The 22,151-nt window shown below is 42.8% G+C and overlaps 1 protein-coding gene across 5 annotated transcripts in view; it reads left to right on the plus strand.

Moving 5' to 3' along the window:
- Positions 1 to 22,151, plus strand: part of LOC119450203 (transcriptional regulator ATRX-like) — a 140,049-nt gene that overhangs the window by 81,609 nt on the left and 36,289 nt on the right. For all 5 annotated transcript variants that reach the window (XM_049665705.1, XM_049665706.1, XM_049665707.1 and 2 more), the window contains 5 exons: positions 2,496 to 2,765; positions 6,299 to 6,420; positions 9,147 to 9,229; positions 10,581 to 10,740; positions 18,477 to 18,891. In XM_049665705.1, the coding sequence (XP_049521662.1) occupies positions 2,496 to 2,765; positions 6,299 to 6,420; positions 9,147 to 9,229; positions 10,581 to 10,740; positions 18,477 to 18,891 (1,050 nt within the window). The remainder of the gene's footprint in view (positions 1 to 2,495; positions 2,766 to 6,298; positions 6,421 to 9,146; positions 9,230 to 10,580; positions 10,741 to 18,476; positions 18,892 to 22,151) is intronic.

Genomic DNA, 22,151 nt, shown 5'->3' on the forward strand with positions numbered 1-22,151 from the left:
AGACACGCTATGCTCTCTGGCAGTGCTGGTGCGAAGTTCACATGTGGCGCGTGTCTAAATATATATTCAGGCAAGGTTGTCCGAGTATACAGTAGAACCTCGCTTATACATTCAAATACGTACTAATCGTGAAAAGGTACGATGCGAAGCCGCAAAAAAAAATTTTCCAAACTGAACTGTAGTTCACATCTACATATTGCGAAGCGTTGCACGAATTGTTGCTGCAGAAGACACCGATGTGCGTCGATCTGGTGGGGGGCGGAATGACCCGATACGGACATTGTTTTTGCAACTTCCGAAAGCTTAAGCTTGTGCTTCTCGAATTCGGCCTTTGGGCGGAGCATTTTGGCGGGAAGTTCTGACGTGCCCACTTAGTGAGAATCATTGCAGCACAAGATGCTAAGGCGCGTGAAGCTCATGGGATCCTTGCAACTTGAGAAGCGCTTTACTGTTTTAAGACGGTGATAGGGAACCGAAACGAAATCAAGCTGGTGGACGTCTGAATATGATGCCGCAATGCCCCCAGAGCAAAACGTGACACACACTTCGTGCCACCTGCTGGAGGGAACGGCAAATTTGGAATGTGTGTCCTAGTACGCTTTCAGCGGCACTAGGCCACACACGCTGCAAAACAGATAAGTGAAGATGCTTATCGCAATGGGCTGGCACTGATAGCGGTGAATGGCAACATGTGATGGCCCGCAAAGAAATTTGCTGGTAGCGTAAAACAGAGTGCGTGGTGGCATTTTCATGCGACACGGGCAAGCGAGTACAGCAGGGAAGCTGCCATTGCGAGCGTCTACTGCTGTCTTGTGCGCCTTACACCTTTTCTTGTTAACATGGGATCTAGCGGCCGGAAAACGTATCACACGATCGCAGTTTGGCAATCATTAAATCAATAAATCATTAATCAGTAAAAACAAGTGTAACTATGTTGTTTATATATATATATGTGTGTGTGTGTGTGTGTTCTCGGTTGCAGATGTTATTGCTGGGATATCCTATGTAATATGATTGTATTAATGAAATTCTACTGTATACGACGTGGATTTTATTCCGATGAGCACCGGGGAAATTGTAAAGAATTATTCTTTTGTCATTGAAGAGAGGCACATACTCGGTGGCACATATTCAGTGACCCAAGTTGGCATCCAAGAGTTCCATTGATGAGCAGCACGCTTGCTGTGACCCAAGTTGGCGTCTAAGCGGCTTAATGTAGAGCAATACGTGCACATACTCGGTGATCCAAGTTGGCACGAAAGAAGTTCACAGAATGAAGAGCGGTCCATACCCAGTGGCACATACTGAGTGACCCAAGTTGGTCCAGCCATAGAGTTTCTCACTATATTACCTAGAGGGAAAACTAGCACTGCTGTGTTGTGGTATCCATGGGAATGCCGGTACATTCCGACTTCGTATTGGCGTCGTTCTCAGAGAGCCAAGAAAGCCTTGAAGACTCGCCTGGCTAGCACCGTTCTGTCTGTCACAATGATTCATTTCCTGCTAAAACAGTACGTAAAAAACTGCTTTAGCTTTATTATTACGCAAAAACATGTTTTGTTTGATTTTGAGGACTTAATATTGGGTGCACAATTATATGAAACGTAAAAAGTATCAGCTGGCCGCTGAAGTTGGAGGGCAGACAAGATTATTGCTCGCTTTGGAACAACTTGTCGTCTGTTCTTGCTTTTCTTCGCTTGATCCTGCATTGGTAGGTGAGTAAACTTTATTGAGAGATGTAATATGGGTGAATGAAAGCCTTTTATATAGATTTTACTTTAGGAACACATTGTTTGGGTAGCCATGTTCACGTTTTAGACGAAACCAACTTTTTATGTGCCCGAAGTAGAAAAAGAATGTTGAAATGACTTAGAACTTTTAACCAATCTAGAGATCTAAAATGCACCCAATTTTTTAGATGGCAGTCTGTTTCTGAGCTTGGCCACACGCTTTTTAAAGTCAGCTTCACCGCAATACAGCTATGTGATGCGGTAAAGCGTACAAACGTCGCAAAGGCAGTTTTGGTTTCGTATCTGTTTGCATTGTGCAGGCAATTTTCAGCCCAAAGGAAAAAAAGGCACGCATTAGAATCTGGTAAATAGCATAATTGGACATTGTGAGCTACCGTTATTGCTCAAAAATCTTCCTATGGGTGAGTCGAAAATAGGTGTTTTTGGCAGGAGATGGTGTGTGCTCAACGCATTTGCTGTCCCCTACAGAAGCCTCCTACAGGCAGACTACAGGGCCAGTATTGGGTCAACATATGGGCCAGGCGCGTTAGTCAAGTTTGAATTATCCATCAAATGCCTGTTTTAGGATCAAAATAACGAACGTTTGGGCCCATAGATATGTATGGGGCGCCGGCCGCAACTTTTGGTTGGAACCAAATTACCCGAAAAATTGAGTTAACTGAAGTCGAACAAACAGAAGTCTACTGTATAGTAAAATATCTGAGCATGTTATTGACTGAGGTGTGACTTGTTGCCTGCTTGCAGCGCTGTGATTACAGTTCCCTGGCTCCATTCCTGCCTCCCAAATGTGAGTATGTGATAAGCGTGCGGCTGTCGGAGGTGCAGGTGTCACTGTACCGGCACTTCTTGGAGCACCTTGCTCGTGGCCGCCGCCAACAGGCCGGGGTGGGCACCTCGCTCTTCTGGGACTTCAACATGCTCCGCAACATCTGGACGCATCCAATGCTGCTTGAGTTGAGCGCCGAGAGGCTTGCTGCGAAGGAACTTCTCAAGGAAGAGAATGACGACGATGAGGTACTTCTTGTTTGTGCAGTCATAGCCTTCCCAATGTTACACTGCCTGCCTTAGCTGGGCTAAAGCCGAGGGGTCACATAGAGGGTGGCATTGCCTAAAAAATTGGTCGCAAAAATACCTTCTTATGTATTTTAGGCCACATTGTTGAGCCTTTTTTGGTCACATGATGAGGTTAGAATAATTTAATGGTATCGTGTTCAGAATTTCTCTATTTTTTTTTTTTAATTCTAATGGAATGTAAACTAATACCATTGTGCTCTTTTCTTTTTCTTGTGCATTTTTTACTAGTTATGCAAAATTTTTGAGGCACTACTTGGCAGTAAATGTCCTGTGGAACTACAGTCAAACCTCGATATAACGAAGTTGTATTTGCTGCAAAAAACATTGTTATATCGAGAATTTCGTTATATCAAGGTTTTGTTAATTCAATAGAACTAAGATGGGGAAATAAAAAAAGTTTGTTACATTGAGAGTTTTGTTAAATCGAGGTTCGTTATATTGAGGTTTGACTTTACAGTTAAACCTGCTTATAACGAACCTCCATATAACGAATTCCTAGATATAACGAAGTTTTTCTATTCCCCCCCCCCCCTCCCCGTTACTCCATAGAAGCACATGTATTTGAGACCTGTACGTAACGAAGTGGCAGCGGGAGACCCCCTCGAAATAACGAATTTTCCCCACCGACAACCTAGAGATTTCGCCCCAAATTTTGTCATTTTTGTGCGAGCAGCAACCGGAAGCACCTTCTCCACCGCGACGGAATGCGAAGCGGCGGCGGCGTGCTTGGCGTGCGAGTGTGCATGCGGGGTGGGCCTGCATCCCTCGACCCGGTGATCTTGCCGCCGCGGGACGTGACCTTTCCCCCTCCCTTCATTCAAACCTGATCCTGCCGCTTGCTGCTAGCTGGCCTAGCCAGCCTAGCCGGCTCTCTCCTTTTCCACTTGATGTTGCCGAAGGGGGAAAAAAAACTTTTTTTTTTTTACAATGCGCTGGCAGCGCCACTCTTTGGTTACTGCGCAAGTCCTTTGCGCATCCTTTGGGGATGCCTTGCGCTTCACTTCACTTCGCCTTTCGGGCGAAACTGGGACTTCTTTGTTCATCGCAACTTTAGTTTATTGGGAGTAAATCTTGAGCGATAGTTGTATTTCTGTATGAAAGCATGAGGTGCGCGGTACGGTAAAGGATTTTTTTTCCCTCTCTTTTGGTCACGGAAAACGGGCGCGTGTTACAATCAAGGGCACATTAGAATCGAGTATATACGGTAAGCGTTTCTTTTTGAATTTTCGTGCCGAACCTGCATATAACGAAATCCTCTTTATAACGAAGTTTTTCGGGAATTTGTCAATTTCGTTATATCCAGGTTTAACTGTATAATGCTTCACTCAACGGCAATAATTCCACTAAAGTTGATTTCCTAGACTGCACACAAAATACTCGTAAAAAATTTACTTTTAGATTTGTGGTTGTTGAGATATTAGGACAAATGTAGAAAAAATTATTGTTTTGAGATAATTGCTTTTAAAGTGGGAAAGTGGCTTAATTACACAAGTACAATTAGGAAAACGTTGATAGACTCAATCGGTGAGCACCATCCAGGCACTTGTTAACACAATACTGCTTTATTTTCTTTGTTTTGTGTCTTGTGTTTAGTATCTGTTTCTTTGGTGCCTTCTGGGCCTCTTTTCTGGCCTACTGTGAAGGACCTCTTGTAACATCTACGATAACTTAGTTATTAGTTCAGCGACCCCTAATGGTGAAATAAAATTGATTTATTCTCTATTATTTCCCAATGTCGTGGGACGAAATACATCGGCGTTCCAATTACTTTTGTGTTTCAATGTATAAAACGGCCGTTTGGCAATAAAGTAAGTTGAACAACAGCGCATTTTTACAGCGAGTTTGATGGCGCATATCTCCAAACTGGTGTCATCGTGGAAATTCATTCAAGTGGATACACCTGACAAGCTCACCGGCTACAATTCGTAAATTGCAATATGTGTAGTAAAGTAATTAACAAAGAAGTTCATTGGTAAAATTTTTTTAATTAGTTGAATATGTGTTTCGATTACTCGTGCTACTAATGTCCGCCTCACTGAATAACCCAGATCAATGGTAAGAATTATGCTACCTGCCACAGGCGATATTTAAAAATTCCATAAAGCTTAATTTTGAGCACCCTGTATTGAACTAGTAGGTGGTTTTTTTTTTGCAAGTTCGATGTGGCACATTTAAAGAACCCCAGTTGGTCAAAATTAATGCGGAGCCCTCCACAACAGCGTGCCTCATAATCGGAACTGGTTTTGGCACTTAAAACCCCAGAAAGAAGTAGTAGTTCGATATGACTCCGTTCAACAGTTGAGAGAGAGAAAATAAAGCGATGATAAGCAGCACACAATTTGTGAGCAGAAATGTGTGTGTAAATTTTTTTATATTTGATTCAATATTAGGTTTTTTAATGCGATTAGCATTTTTAGGATACTTCATGCACTTTCGGCTGTTTTGGTTTCTAACCTGTTTCCCCAGGTAAGAATGTGCGCGACGGCGCTAACGCCAGAGGGAGGCCGCTCCTAGTTGTGGTGTAATATGATCCGCTGCCTGTGCGGTACGAATGGTCCTGCTATGATGTGATGTGCTGGTGGGGTTGGGGCTGTCCGCCTTTACATTGAGTTTAATGAGATTGCAGAAATGGGGTGGTTTGCTTGCTTCCGAACTCGCAACTTTCTTTCCCAAATATCGAGAACTAAGTTGTGAGTTCAAAAACAAGAAAACCGCACCGTCAGGCACTGGAGAAAAAAATTCCGTCCGCAAACAGCAGCACAAGCTCGGAGAGGAAGTCTACACGGGCACAAGCAGTATCTGCTGTGCCGTCCACATTGCTTCGCCGAAGAAGGTCCTTACTGCCCAGGAAGGTCCTTACTGCCCAGGAAGGCGGGATGGCACGCCGAAGCTGCTCACCGCAGCTATGTGGTGAAGACAGCAGATGTCCCTGCTGCTCTGTTGGAGTAAATGTGGGAATACATATGCCAGCACTACGGTGAAGAAACAAATGAGCACTGGGTCATCAGGCTGGCAGTTTGCAACAATTTGTTTGTAGATTTCTGCCTGCAGTCAAACACCATTCATTTCTGTACAGGAAGTGTGCAACCTCATAGGCGAACTGGGTATTTGCTTACTTGTCACCCAGCCTTGAATGCCACTTCTATAAGCTATCAGTCTTGCCTTTTTGCGTAGTCACAGGCACAATTGCCAACGACTGCACCTTGCAATTTGGAGTTCCACATGACAATAGCAGTGAAAGAGCATGTGAATTTTCGCTACATTGCTTCATTGCTAATTGCATTGACATCAACAGTCATTGTGAGATGGATTCTGCTGCAATATTTTTCTCGATTAAATTTCATTTTCGATTCGCAAGCTGCAATTCGCTATTTGCACACACCTTTAATTTTTGTGGTTTGTGCTGTTTGATTTGCATTTGTGCCCTGTTTTAGAAGTTGTGTTCTAGTGTGCGAGTTTTGTTCTTTTTCTAGAGCGATATGGCCTCCTTCATTGATGATGGGTCATTGTCAGAAAAGAGCACTTCGGGTACAAATGATGATGATGCTGTCATCTGCTTGGACGATGATGGACCCAAGACCAGGTCCCAGAGGAGGTTCGTTAGTAATTATCTGACTTGTTTTGTTACTTGGCTTTAAATTACAGGGGCAAGTACCTCCTAGATGTTGACTCAAGGTTTGTCATGCTGCAACGAGGTCTTGGTGGCTAGTAAAACTGAGTTTGTGACGTTTGTTAAATGATTTCACAAGCCATTAAAAAATTGTGAGAGATGCATTTGTCAAGAACATGCGACGGCTTTTTTAAAAAGAAAAAGAAATTGTAATAAACATGTTTTTCTTACGTGCTACATACCTGCCAACTCTCCTGAAATTTTCCGAGTCATTCTTACATTTTACGAATGTTGCATCAAGTTCTACGAAAAATAAATGCTGTTCACAAAAAAGGTTTAAAGGTGTTGAAAGATGGGTAGTATATGATTGCAAAAAAAAGCATACAAAAAGTTATAATGGTACTGCACCACCCTCTTATGGCAGTACATAATACCATATGTCATGAAAGTATACTTGCTTCAAGCAATTTCCCTAAAGCAGGCCAAATCAGCAGCAGCAATGTCGCTGAAAAAGTCAGAAGGCCTGACCGTACAATTATTAGGAGCCTTGGTGGTCATACTTTGACAGGAGATGGCGGGTGTGCACGTGTATGATTAAGGAATGCATTTTATGACCCGTGACAGTGACAGCATATGCTTGACTACGTAGCAATGCTGTATTGCGACGAAGCTGACTTTCGGGAACAGGCATTATGCAACACTTTAAATTCTTGCCCTGCTTTCTGTGCTTCAATGCCTTCAGCTGAGAATGATGAAGGTGGAGTAGGCGCCATTGCCAACAGCAGTGAGTCTTCTAAATAAAACAAACGTGGCACCAAGCAGCAGAAAGCTTGATAGTGAATGTCGAAGCAGCTAAAACTAATGACAGCTCAAAGCAACTACTACGGCTGCCAATAGATTGGCGTGCGAGAGCGCTCATTCGAGGCTTCAAGATAATCAAATTGGCAGCAGTGGTGGCTTCAATTAATGCTGTTTTACACCTGTCGTTTCAGCTAGAAGTCCAAGAAATTGGACACTGAAGGGTTTCAGCGTCCGAAATTTGAAACCTCCTTAAACATTGTCTCTTTGGTGTACCTGGCGGTGCCACAAAGGCATCCGAATTATTAGGCATGTCCCAAAAATCAATTGTTGACTGCAATTGCCCTCACAATAAAACTCTGTTGTTTGTCAGTCTCTTCTGATCCAAGTTTGTTGCTGCTTGTGTACTGTGTACCCGCCGTGGTAGTGTAGTGACCTTGGCATTGCGCTGCTAAGTCCGAGGGCATGGGATTCAATCTCGGCCGCAGTGGCCGCATTTAGAGGGGGGCGAAATGCATAAACACCCGTGTACCGTGCATTGGGTGCACATTAAAGAATCCCAGATGGTCAAAATTAATACGGAGTCCCCCTACTACGGCGTGCCTCATAATCATATCGTTGTTTTGGCACACAAAAACCCAGAATTTTTTGTGTGTGTGTGCTGCATCTAAAGCTAAACTATCATCAATGAAGTGCTTACGTATCTTGGAAAAAACGTGTGGCCAGGCCAAGCATTAAAAAAAAATTCGTGATATTCCCGTCGTCTTCGTCGCGGTGTAATGTCCACATTATTTTTACGGATTTTAATGTCTACAGGTTTGCAGGTATCCTGCTGATACTTCCCATGAGCATGTGAAATAATGGTTATGATTTGGCAATAAGAGTTGGGGGGTTTTCGTTGCCAAGAGTACATTGCATTCACTGGAAATGGAATGCAGATACGGACTGCTGTAACATCGGTGTAACATCACAGGCAGCCAAGTTATTTGCGCTGTGTTGCAGCATTCCCTAAACTGGAAAGTGAAGCACCATGGAGATTTGTCACCAATTGTGACTTGTGAAGTGATGAAAGCGTTTTTGAACTGCATGATCACAAGGCTGAATTGTTTGACAGCAGAGGGATACTGAGACCAAATTGTTGTTTATCATGTTCATTGCTTTTATGAGAGGCTGTGGACCCTTTAATCATGTGATTGATGTTAACTTGCTGCAGCATGACAAATAATTCGTAATGCCATTATTGTGGCTCATCCTAACTGGCTCAAAACTTGCATTGCATTTGTTGTGACGTAGCAAGCTTTGTTGCTTTCATAGGTGGTAATCATGATGGTTCCTAAATAACTGATCTGCTCAAGGCAAACCAGTTATAAGTAATCTGCTAGTCACACATATGCTACATCATTTGGTCACAGTTTTTATAATGTCTGTTGCCTTGGTGGGCTGAAGATCTTTAGCAGGCTGGAACCGTTGCTGTTCTGTGCCACAAACAGGGATGTGGCTAGACATGACATTGTGCTAGTAACGATATCTTGTGAAGCTGTGTTCAGCAGAAGCATGCTGAGCACTTATTACACTGACTGACTGTTTTGCTTATCTGCTAGTGTAAACGTGTCAGCAGTTGGTATAATCATCACGATGGTATTTTTGCATGTTTTCTAGGAGAGAGAACTGCCATTACTTTTTCTTCAAAAACATTGTTACCTGGTTGCGAGTTTGTTCAAAAGCTCCTGATATTGAGCTAGTCATACGAAAAAAAAAAAAATCGCATACTTATTACCATGGTCCCCTTATTAAATTTCAACATGGTCTTCAATGCACCTCTGGTAATAACTTGTCTTCATCTGCATCACAGTGGTGTCTGTGAATATCTATATACAAATTGATTTCGTTAAGCTGCAATGTTTGTCTTGCAGGGGCACGAAGAAAAACAAAGACAAAGAAAATGACGCAAGCAGTGGTGATGAAGTTATATCAACATGGCAGACAAGAAGCCGAGGTTTGTTTTCTGCATGGCTTTCGTGCTTTCAAGCTTGCACAGTTTACTGAGTTGTGGTTCATAAATCTCACCATTGTGTGTGTGTGTGTGTGTGTGTGTGTGTGTGTGTGTGTGTGCGTGTGTGCGCGCGCGTGAGCAGCAGTGGGGTTGCTGTTTCTGTGCTTCTGTTTTTTCCCCCTCTTTGCTCTCTCGTTTTCTCTGCTGGCAGCATGCTTAAAACTATCGCCAACCCACTCGGCCTGCAGTCAACAAAACACTTGCAAGTCTAATTCAACTTCTTTATAATCCATAACAACAAGGATAATTAAAATAGTCCAAATAATTGAGTGCTTTATGTATGTACTGGGTGGGTATTTCATGGTACCGTGAATCAAACCTAAAAAAAAAGATAGGGTACATTTTAGGCAAATGAGACCAATGAGCATATTGTTCATAATAGTTGTCTTGAGTTACTCTTTTTCGAAGTTTGGATAGTTAGCTGATTAGTGAAGTTCAAATATGCATATGTTTGCAATTGTCTTAGTATGGTACTAGTATTTGTCTTAGTAGAGCGTACGGTTGTATTGGAAAAACCTAAATAATTTAGGGAGAAATAAACGAGATGCTTGTAGTGATTTGATTGCTGTAACAATTTTGTGATTGAAAGGATGCATTTCAAAGGGTGCATCACAAGTTTTATTACATCTTTTTTATATATTGCCCTCTCTCTAAATTTGGAACTGCACCATCCCTCCTGCCTCACCCGTACCTGTGAACTTTTATTATTTTATCATAAAATGCCTGATTTTTAGCACTCATTTACGATTGTCGTATTGACACAAATATTTTAGGATTTCTCATTTGCGTATAGTTTAGGACAAAACCAATTTCATAAAAGCCAAATACAGATGCTGCACAAGTATTATGGCCCAATTTTTCGGACCCATTGATTATATACGGACCTAGACAAACAGCAGGTGTATCAACTCGATGAACCAGTATTTAACGGGAACCGAATCTCCAACAGCCGTTATGTGAATATTTCATTAAACTTCATAAAAATTTCGGCTTGACTGGCTGTTCACAGGATCCCTACAGAACACAAGCGCTGTGTCGTCTTTTCTTTCGTTCATGTTTGCATTTAATTTTTTTCACTGGTTTGATGTGAATCTTTGATAAACAGTCCAGATATTGAATAATTAAACAAGTTTTAGTATTTTTCACAATTTTTTTTAACTGTCATATTTTTCTAATTCTAATGTTGGCAGTTCTGCTCACCATTTCGGAAATTTGCCAGTGTGTTCTATACAAATTCTTTCCTGGAGACATTGAGGTGGGGCAGTGCGGTTAGACCACCTTTGCCCTTGTACAGGTAACCCAGATGAACGACCACCCACACCACCAATACCAGAAAAGAAGCAATGGTGGGACCAGTACATTTCTGAAGAGGACATGGAGAAACTGGAGATCAGCGGGAAGATGAGTCTGCTGTACAATATCCTCCAGGAATGCGATGCCATTGGCGACAAAGTGTGAGCCACTTCACCTGTTATGCTTTTTACATGTGAAGGCGGTACTTTCCTTGACCAACTCCCTTATTTAAGAAGGGTGTAAGATTGGGCTTGTTTACTGTTTACGTGACCTTGTTTACTCGCTCAGTGAACACACTTGCATAATAAACACACCCCCAACTCATGCTGCTGGAAGGCATTCAGTGTTAATGAAGTGTGTGTGCGTTACTGGATAAACCAGCGCAAACTGCTTGCGACGAATTGGACTTGTTATACCTTTCGGAAGCCAATGCTGGAAAGCTGTCACCGTTTGCAACATGCTCTCATTGTTTTCAAATAGGGAACATGTATATTTACTGCAAAGCTAAGTTATCTAAGGCATTTTTTAGTCATTACCATCTTGGTTTTCAATTCTTGCTCTTTTGAAAAAGTTACCATAAAGTTTACACGGCATATTAAAAGGCACCCCTCAACTTTTCTCTGTTTTGGGGGGAGTGAAGAAGAGTTTGTTATGCAAGTAAATGTAGTACTCGACAAACAAACTTGCAACAACACCAGAATACCAGATATGGTGTATTGCTTGTTTATAACTGTAATTTATGTTTGCATTACATTTGAACATTAATTATATGTTGGCCCAATTTCATGATTTTATTTTACGATTATGATTTTGTGAAGGGAGTCTATGTAGTGTGTACGTCGTGTATGTTTGTGTGTGTACGTGCATGCATGCATGTCAAGTTGGCATTGAACTGTCTCTCATGTAAAGGCCCTGGAAATTCTACTAATCAGGCATGTAATGTGTAGTACCTTGCTCCTTGAGTGTTGCCAACTTTTTTTCGAGAGTGTCGCTAAACTGAGACGAAGTCTCTAAACTTTCACTAAATCTTGCTGCAAAGTTGCCAGAATTTAGCACTAAATCTGCCGAGTGAACTTCAAATAATTTAGTTTGTTTACAACAGTATATTACGAGGTAGACATGGCATATAGCCTCTATTGAAACATTTTGTGTTTGTCTAGAATCCATGCCGGTGGTGAATTAACAGTGGATTTACCAGCCGGGTACAAAAGGCCTTTAATTGACTAATATATCTACATAAACAACGAAGGATGACTGTGGTAATTCTGGGTTTACCTTCAGATAAGAAGGTGGTAACAAATATAGATGGCTAGAGAGAGCATGGATAAGCTTATTTTTGCAGCACGAAATGCCTCTTCGTCCAGGTTATGCCTGCAAATTTTCTAGTGTGTGGCACTCGTGTAAGGATAACTACATTCTGCAACATGCGCTTAGTCATGTTAACGTAATGATGGCTGTGCAAGACTATCACACAGGTCATTTACTGCATTGCCGCTCCTTGCTCCACATGAAAGCTCTGTGCAGTACTGATATGTCGAAAGCCTAGAGAAACAGAAGCTGGTGTGTTCCGATCTGCATTAGCTTCGCATAAACGGCATGGCTGCTTTTATAATCTATACCTTTTTTTTTTTAAACAAGAGCAGGAAAAAAAATACAAAGGCAATCTGTCTTATAATTAGCTTCTGCATTTTAGGTTTCCCATTAAAATTTATTTGAATAAGTTTCAATATCATAATTTGCTACTGCGCTTGCAAACATTCACCAATTGTATGCATTTAGCAAAACTACAGCACCCGTGGCATTAAGACCGATGCCTATTGGTTTTCCAAAGAATAAAAATCAAAACAATAATTTTGTGACCACAATGTGAAGCCTGTTTCCTTCAGTGCAAATAACCGCAGCATATGCCATTTGGGAGGGAAGACTGCCATTCCTTTATCATGAGCTGTGTTTATATAAATGCGACAGAAGCATACTATATCAACTTTCAAGTGCTCTCATCTCGTGTAAATGAGGTAATTCGCTAGGAAGGCGTATTGCATCAAATGTGCTGAGCAGAGGTAATTTAAGATAAGAAATGGGCATTTCAACACTGCATGTAAGCAAAAGCGTATCATATCAGGTATTATGGGAACGCATTTGCTGCGGGATGACAACTGGCCAACCAACCAGCGTGGTTGCTGCCACACTGTGGGACATCAAAACAAGAATGGTGGCTGATGAAGCAGACCGCACGCAATATCTTTTTACTCATGTGTACATTACGCATGTTGAAACATTGTATTCTTTGTCAATAATGAAGGAGATTAACATCAGCGAGTTACTGGATTCACAGCGTTAACGTATTCGTTGAAAAGATAGAAGCCGAGGTGCCCATGCTCGGCTACCAATGAACATCGGAACAGTTGCGGGACACGTTTGGAAATTTTAATATCGTGATACAGTACAGTTCATTTTTGTAAAATAAACTTGTCCAACATAAACTTGTAAAGTTTGTCCATGTGGACAAATAAAGGGGAACCTTACGGAATGTAGCCAACTACCTACAGGTACTTTCGGTACCTGCAGGTTACATGCGTGCACAAAGCAGCCTTATCGCAACTGAGTGTGCTAACTTTCAAACATGACACTAGGTGGCGTTAGCTTGCGAGACAGGAAATTGTGCATTCATGTAAACGTTAGTCTATGGGTATATGCGATATGGTAAACTAATGCAATACGCTCCTACCGTATCCATGTAAACACTGCTATGGACACAAGGTCATGTGCCGTACAGCTGTTTTCAGCCCCTACTTGAGCTTTTGAATAGTAAAGTGCACTCTAGAAAGCCATTTTCGAAACAAGTTTCATGATTTCTTAGTTGCTAACATGTCACCAAATTGTTTTGTAATGTCACTAAAAACATTGCTAGATGCTAAATTGAAAATTTTGTTGCTGAACTGGACAAAAACGTAGTAAAATCTAGCGACAAAATTGCTAAAATGGTAAACACTGCTAAATTGCTAAACACTGCTCCTGCTCCCTTTGCGATCATGTGCATTTACCCAATTTGTGGTTGTTCCAGTCAGGAGCCATTTTGTGCATTTAGACGCCATACAGAAAAAGCACTCGGTTAAACTAATGCATGTGAAGTGATTTATGTCCGAAAAAAAAATATTTATTCCCGAGGCTCCCAACGGTATTTGTGGGGAGGCCAAAATTTACACTGCAGATCTGTAGGGTCCTCATTGTCGCCTTCTAAAGTGCTCTCATATGAGGTTGCTTGCTGACCATTTTAACTCTTTCCTTACCTCGGGGAAATTGGCTGTTTTTTTGGAATTTTTTGTGCAACAGCCAATAAGTTTACAGTGTCACACAGTATTATGAAGGTAAATGAATGTTCTTTCAGATAATATTTATTTTAAAAGAATACAAAAAAGGTTTATTTGCATAAATAAAATTCTTAAGCAACAAAAAACCCAAAAATTTTCAGAGAAAATTGCAGTAAGAAGTGGCAAAAAAATGTTTTTTTGAGGAATTCCAAAATATACAAATTGCTGATATGTATATCCCTTGGCAACATTTCTTTAAAGAATTATACCCATAGATAAAGTACCCTGTGAGTTAAGAAAAATTACATGACGCATAGCAAAACATTCAAGTTCTTGGTTGGTCCTACTTACGATTTTTTTTTTCAAGAATAAGGTTAATTTCAGCATAATATTATATACAAAAAAACTAGTACTAACTGCACATTCTAAAAGCACATTTTGGAGAAGAAACAGTAATTACAATATACGTAATAAAAATTACCAAACAAAAATTCATGGCAAACTTACCTAATGATACTTATATCTTCAAAGAAAAAAATTCTCTACATTGGTTTGTCAAGGATATACGTCTGTGCATATTTGTTGATGGTTAACATATAGCATGAACGACCTTTGCCGTAAAGGACAGGTGAAAAAAATCTAGAGCTCTCGCCAGCCGCTTCGGACCCCTACAGAGCGTCATGCCGAGGTCAATGCCCAGATCTCTAGGGCTGAAACTGATGGCAGCATGTCTTGTCCAAATGAAGGGGACATACCATAAAAAAAAGAAAATAGTTTGGACACCAACAGGGCAACTGAACCGGTTGTAGATATCAATAAACAAAACGAGAGGCAAAAACGAAACTTGCCGGCATGTAACAGCTGTTGTTCCCGGCTGATGTGCTGAAGTTTCCTCATCCGAACTAAATTCCGATGATGCGACATCGATGTCGGAGTCATCACTGCTCAAAAAGTCCAAAAGATCGCGTCTAGGATCGTCGGGATCAAGCGAAACTGCTTTCTTTCGAGCGTGCGGATGTCGACGGCATCACGCCGCTCAAAATCCCCGCTGCGCAGTAAAAATGTGAACCGTGCAGAAACGGAAACTCTACTTTGCATACAATCACCGAGATGGCGCTAAGAGTCCAGGCGCGCAGAGTTTTTTTTTTTTTTTTTTAGGCTCTGAAAAACTTTGTTCACCGGTGATCAATGCCTAGTGCCGTGGTAAGGAAAGTGTTAAAGCGAAAAATATTCATCCGCGGGACTAAAATCATCTGATTCACTGAATGCACATTAGTATAGATAAATTGCAAGCACAGAAAATGACGCCATTCTGTTGGTGCTTCACGCCACAAATGGCACGAAAGTACCTTCAAAAATAAAGGAAGGAAAAAAAAAAAAGTGCTGCCCTTCTTTTCCAATTAGTTAAAAAGTTCCCGAAAGCTGTTGCTAACCCGAATAAATGACAAACGCAAGCATGCGTGCGTGTTGGGCGCTGTGCGACATCTTACGGAAACGGATATTTCTGCGGGCCAGGAGGGGCCTGGCAGATGATCCCAAAGGGTACTTTCAAATCTTCTTTTTTTTTTTTTTTTTTCAATATAACATCAGAATAGTACCAGTTATGCTCAGAAATGTTAACATCGAATCTATTGAACATGTGCATTTTTGAACGGATACAATATGCCTAGGGTTCTGTCATCTGCACATTCATTTTTGTCAGGATGTGGAATTTTGTTTCAAGTATTTCTTATTGAAAATTTTGTGTTTATATTGTAGCTGATTTTTGGTGCGTGTAATATTCAAAAAATTATGTGGTTAATTTTGTTACTTCGGTGTTCAAAGGGTATGTACATGCAGAAACACATCAAGAAAGCAAAAAAATAAAAAAATTAAAAACATCTCATGGTATATGTGTGCAGGCACACAGGTGTGTAGAAGTACTCTGGTATAGGGCTGTAGGCTTGAATTATTTACAGCTACAAGTTATTCCAAGCTTGTAGAATCATGCATGTATACAGTAGAATATTGTTAAACGGAAATCGCTCAAATGAAATTTGTGCTTAAACAGAACAACAGCCTTATATAGTTAATCTTGCATGAACACTTTTCGTACCGTTCCCATTGGTCATCATTTGCCTGCTATCGACAGTTTGAAACGTCGCTTTCTTGACCTTCTGTGTCGCTCACAGACACACTGCTCTATTGGTCGTGAAGAAGGAAAATTAAATTTTTGTTTTCTGGGCAGCTCGCTTTTTTTCCTGCCAGGCAGTAATTTTTGAACGCACTCCGAAGTTTCGCGATCGTCAAAGTAGAAAGCAAAAATGGCCGCCTCCGAGAGCGGTGCACGTGCTTCAAAAGATTGCCGATCTTGTGATTCCGCTGCATCTGCGGTTGATTTTATCGATGACGAGTAGCAGCGAGTCTGAGGATGCTGCTTCTTCGTGGGACTTTGACTCTCAGAGCGACGACGACGCGAACCAGCCGGAACATTGGTGGCCGCAGCCCGGCACGCCCAACTGTAGTGCTTCCAGTTAAATTTTTGTTGCAGAATACCTGTGAAATAAAAAATTTAGATTTTTTTGGAGATAGTGCCTGTTAGATGGCAATACTTTTCGTATATCTCATAATTTTCATTAAATTTTTTTCTTAGTTATACAAGCGTGTCTTTACAAACTTTGTTCAATTTTATCCCACAATCTTGATTTTGTCATTAATTAAATATTTTATGACATAAATCTCGTTAATAAAACTTTTATGCTGAAAAGTGCATTCGTTCTGCTTTTGTTTATGTATTACATAAAATATTGAGTGTAGTAGTTCCTCTAGAAAAAAAAAAATCTGGCATAACCTACAAAAAACACCTATTTTCCCCATGGTAGGGAAAAAAATTGAGGCAATGCAAAAAATAAAGTTCATTAAAGGGAACCATATATATTCCAACTTCGGGTAAACGGAACTAAATTTACTAGTGAAAATGAAACTGGGCAGTCTATCTGATCGGCCAGTCTCAGCGGGCATCACTGTTTGTGCCATTCCTTTTCGAGCGTTCGTGCCAGTTCTCTACACTACTGCCAAGGCAGCTTTTGCTAGCTTTTGTTGGTGCCGTGGTTAGTTTGGTTCTACCTTGGGCATAGTCATGGCCATCATGGCTTGCTGTGGTTTCTTTGTGTTGGCAGTGTCGGTTAGCTGTGAATATACTTAACGTTGCTAATAGCAGCATGGAAACGGCCGCACATTGCGTCAAGCTGGAGATGAAGATCAAAGTTATACAAAGACATGTGTTAAGGTCACATTAACGAGTAGAGAGAAACATACATATGTATACGCCACTAAGCAGGGCAAAGAGCCACAGAAAACTAATGCTTTAATAAATCAATTTTGCATGGCATTTCTGCTTTGACAGGACATTTGCATATCTTGCACATACTTTGGCAGCTTCCACGAAAAGGCTTTATGTCAAAGCGGCAAACTGAATGTGTCGCTGCTCCATTCACTGGCATGGCACCTTGTCGCTTGCGCTAATTACATTGTATTGTGGATGTTGTGGGTGTAAAAGCATTTATGGAAGTGTTAGTCAAGGGAGTGCAGGGTGAGGGTCATAATGGCTGAAAGATGGGAAACACAGCATAAATGAAACTTATCAGTGGGCTTGCAGTCAAAATGTATTAATTGGTTAAACTTGGAAGGATAGCCAGTCTCGCAGTGATAACGTATGCATGGTAGGTGGCTTGCTAGGCTAGATTTAGGAGGAAGTTGGCAACTGTTCTGTTGTACAGCTTTGTGATAATCAATGCTGTATTCATTAAATCATCGTACTTAAAGGGACATTAAAAAGGAGTTAGGGTAGGCCATGTGATGTATGGAGCCGATAACCGGTGGCCTATTAGTTACGCAATAGGTTCCACGAGAAGGCAAGAGCAGTCGAGGGGGTTTAATGCAATTTGCAGGCATAAGATGCCGCCTGCTGACGAGTAGGTGGGGATCACTTAGAAAGGCCTCTTTCTGCAGTGTACATAAAATGTGCCAATGGTGATGATCAAAAAAGGCGCAGCTGGACTTCCAGACTACATGTGTGGTATACCAGATGTGTCTTTTTTATTGTGAGCAGAGGTTTGTTAAGCCAAAAAGGACCCAAATACGACAGCACCTTGAAATGCCCACACAAGCGCCTCTTTACATCATGGGTTTTAACAGCATCTGCTTGGGTCTGGTTAATTGTTTGTCGATAAAGGAGAATTACATTGCACTATGAGGAAGCCAAGCGCTGAGCCTAGCAAGCTTTAAAAACTTTTTCTGCTGACAAAAAACTCATGTACATGAAAAATGTTTTGAAATCTCTCAACTCTGGCCTTCATTCTTTCTGCAAGTAATAAGCCATTTTTTGCCAGATATAGTTTTCAAAGGATACGTTAGCTGTCTAAACTGCTTTAGTGTTGCTCATTGGTGTTCCTTTAAGGTGGTGCATCATTATTCCTGAGACTTGCAATGCACACTGGTGGGCCAACAGGCACAACAGCGTGTCCTGTATTTTGTGATCGATAAAGTGAAGTGATATGCAGATTAGTCGCTGTTGAGGCAACATTACATGGCCATTGCTTCTGCAGGTTACTGTTCAGCCAAAGCCTGCTGATCCTCGATATGGTGGAAAGATTGCTCGACCTCTGTGACGAACGAGCAGACGCCGTGGACCCCAAGACAGCCCTCGTGGACCCTGCAGACCCAATGCGTGATTGCCACAACACATGGGTGCGGGGCATTGACTACTTCCGCATGGATGGCTCAACATCGGTAGACATGCGTGCTCGCTGGATTGAAATGTTCAACGATGAAAGCAACCCTCGTGGCCGTCTGTTCCTCATCTCAACCAAGGCAGGCTCGCTCGGCACCAACCTCGTGGGCGCCAACCGTGTGGTGCTCATGGATGCCTCATGGAACCCAACGCATGACGTGCAGGCCATCTTTCGCGTGTATCGGTTTGGCCAAAAGAAACCAGTCTTCATATACCGCATGCTGGCACAGGTGGGCACACATTGCTTCCTGTTGCTGGGGGGGGGGGGAATAAATGCCTTAGTCATTTTTTAACATTTGGACTAACATTAGCATATTTGCTAGATTCTAACGTGCACTTCCTTGGGGAAAAATTTCCCTAAAATATGACATGCTTGTTAAAATCGATTGTGAACAAATATGTGTGTGGGTGTGTGTGTGTGTGTGTGTGTGTGTGTGTATATAGTAGTATAGTGTAGTATATATATATATATATACGGTCACGACGTGGAAGACTGGCTGGCCGAGTATGAACGTGTTAGTGCATGGGTTCTCAAAGTGGGTTCCGCGGAACCCTGGGGTTCCGCCGGCCCCTGCTCGGTGTTCCGCGAGCCACTGATAAATTTTCCGTGGTCCTGCGCTAACCAAGTGGCTAAAGCGGCGAAAATGAGGTGCGCTCGATCTACAGAACCTCCGTTACTCACGCCCAAGTGTCCAAAAGCACTCACAGCGCGTAACGGCAACGCGCGAACTGAGTAATAAATTTGCAAGCCGCTTGTAGCCACCCAACCTCCGAAAACGGGCATTACGCCTCTGAGCTTTCGCACTTAAATCTCGGAGGCCGTAATTTACCAATATGTGCATTTCTGCCGTTTGTAGATGGCGTAGGTGCCGATTGCGTGCGCACTGACGTATACGTTGACGAGGAATAAAAAAATGCGCGGAGCATCGCAAATACGCGCCGCAGAAGAGCAAGAACGGCGCTAGCGTCCAACCGAAACGAAGCGGCGCAGTCCGCATCGCCATGGTCCTCAGTGGCAAGCGTGCGCGGCATGTGATTGACAGCAACGCCGGAGCGCTTCGTGCCTAATTGCGCCCTTAAGCCTTTATTCTTGCGTTTATCGCCGCGCGTAACACCGCGTTGGCGGCATGCCGCGTGCCTTCATAAGTGCGTAATTGCCATCCATGATCGCATTGATAACCACCACAGTTTTGTCCACAGCAGTTGAGGCAAACAGTAGTTTCGTTTATACTCGGTGCGCGCGTCGGCTGCGTGCCTTCACAAATGCGTAGTCACCAACCATGGTAGCGTCGACAGCGACCGCGGTTTCGTCCGCACTTCTTGCAGCGAACGGTAGTTTCGTTTTGACTTGGTGTGTGCGTCGGCCGCCTGCCTTCTGAACCGCAAGGTCGCCGTCCATGATCGCGACGATAGCGGCCGCGGTTTCGTGCGCAGCAGCTGCGGCAAGCAGTAGTTTAAAGCTGTCGAAGATTAAGAGCCCCGGCTACATCGCGATGGGCGGACAATTTGTTGGCGAGCAGCTGACTGGCCAAAAAATAATCGGGATGTACGCGCGCGAGGCCTTCGCCGCTGCTAGCGCAAATCAGTCATGAGATGACGAGAATTTCAGCTTCTGCACTGGTCTTGTGCTAAATAAATATAAACAGAATTTGCTGATTCATTGAGTAAATAAAAGCGTGTTGATGTAGTTAAGCATTTGTTTATTGTTTTGTTGATACCCTCGATAATTCGACATTTGGTTAATTAGGACATTTTAATTCGGTTAACTGGGGGGGGGGGGGGTCCTTGGCGCATCATGGAGCTTATCAGGGTTCCCTGGAACGAACATGCTTGAGAACCCCTGGGTTAGTGCACACAACAAGTGGGATGACCGCGACAAGCTAGCTGACTCACGCCATCTTTTATCTTACCGACGTGGCCAACCTGTGGTTCAAGAACCACGAAGCTGATTTTACCACCTGGTCAGATTTCAAAGAGACCCTTTTTCGGCCGGCCAGCGGTGCGCAAGCTTCGCGCTGAACACAGCCTCTGCGGATGATCTCAACAAATTGGTGAGACCTTCACAAGCTACATTGAGGATGTCATCGGCCTCTGTAGGCGGGTGAATGCGTCCGTGTCGGAACCTGACAGAATCAAACACATAATGGAAGGCATAGACGATGACTCCTTTCATGTGCTCGTGGCCAAAAACCCACAGAGCGTTACTCAAGTTATTGAACTTCGCCAAAGTTTTGACGAGCTACGTAAACACCGCATCTCCACACGTCTCCCTGGAATGCAAACGGCTGAGCTTTCAGTTTTGGCTCCCAGCAGCGCTGGTATTGACTACACCTCCTTGCTGCCTCAAATTCAGCTTATTCTTGTTGCAATATTCTTGTTGGAAATTCTTGTTGCGACCGTGTATATATATATATATGCAGTAAAACTTTGTTGATATTGATCCACCTAATAGGTGATTCCAGATTAAATATAGGCGTGATGAATCCTCCACGCTGTCGCCATTGAACATGATGTCAATTAATGAATGCAGAGCAGTTAGTGCGTAGTATTTACTTCATTTTTTGGCACATAGAAGCGTGGAATCGGCAAAATGTCATGCGCGTAGACCATAGATAGCGAAATCGTGGCGCACGGACCTTTTCTGGACAGCAGTTGCCACTAATAGTGACGTCAAAACATGGTAGCCGTGACGTGTTTCCTGCTCCCATGGCTTCTAGTGCTTCCATGTCGTATTCATGGATGACGATGTTGATGATTGCCCTTCCATATCCGACGCAGCTAGTGCATTGACCATCATAAGGGCATTCGCAGAGAAGTGGGGCCTAATGGGGAAACTGGCCCGTGGCCTTGCTGAGTTTGAGGATGCTCTTGTTAATTGTCGAATAATTAGCACATGTGTGGACCTGATCCTCGATACCTGCCAACTAGGTATTAACGCGATTTTACTGTAGAGGGTGTGCAAATCCCAGGGTTCGCACAGCCCCTTGAAATCCTTGAATATCCTTGATATTGACAGTATAAGTTCAAGGGCCCTTGAAACTACTTGAATACCCGTGGGCTCCTTGTAATCCTTGAAAATCCCGTGGGATTTGTTCCGCTAGAGGAAATTAACGATGTACCTCCGCAAGTCATGCTGATATTTAAGGCCCTTTCGCTTACGAATGCCCATGAAAACAAGCTGTGTTGACTAAAGGGCAACATCAGGAAGTTTCGGTTTTAAATCTCGCAGCCCCTACGTCGTCTGGCAACTAATATGCATTGGAAATCCAATCCAATGCGAGACATATCGCTCGCTCGGCTTGCGTATAGTGCCTAGAATATACTCTAGTGTGCCGTCCACCGAGAGTCTCCAACGCGGGACGGTGGCGCGGGCTGTGATGCCTGCCGCCGCGGGCCACCAGACGGCGATGCCTGTCGGCACCATGCTAAATCCTGCGGTGTTCGACTCGCGTTCGTTTGCGATGCGTTGATTGCTACGCGTCGATTGCAA

Source organism: Dermacentor silvarum, chromosome 4 (assembly GCF_013339745.2).
Source record: "Dermacentor silvarum isolate Dsil-2018 chromosome 4, BIME_Dsil_1.4, whole genome shotgun sequence".
NCBI classification, from domain to species: Eukaryota; Metazoa; Arthropoda; class Arachnida; order Ixodida; family Ixodidae; genus Dermacentor; species Dermacentor silvarum.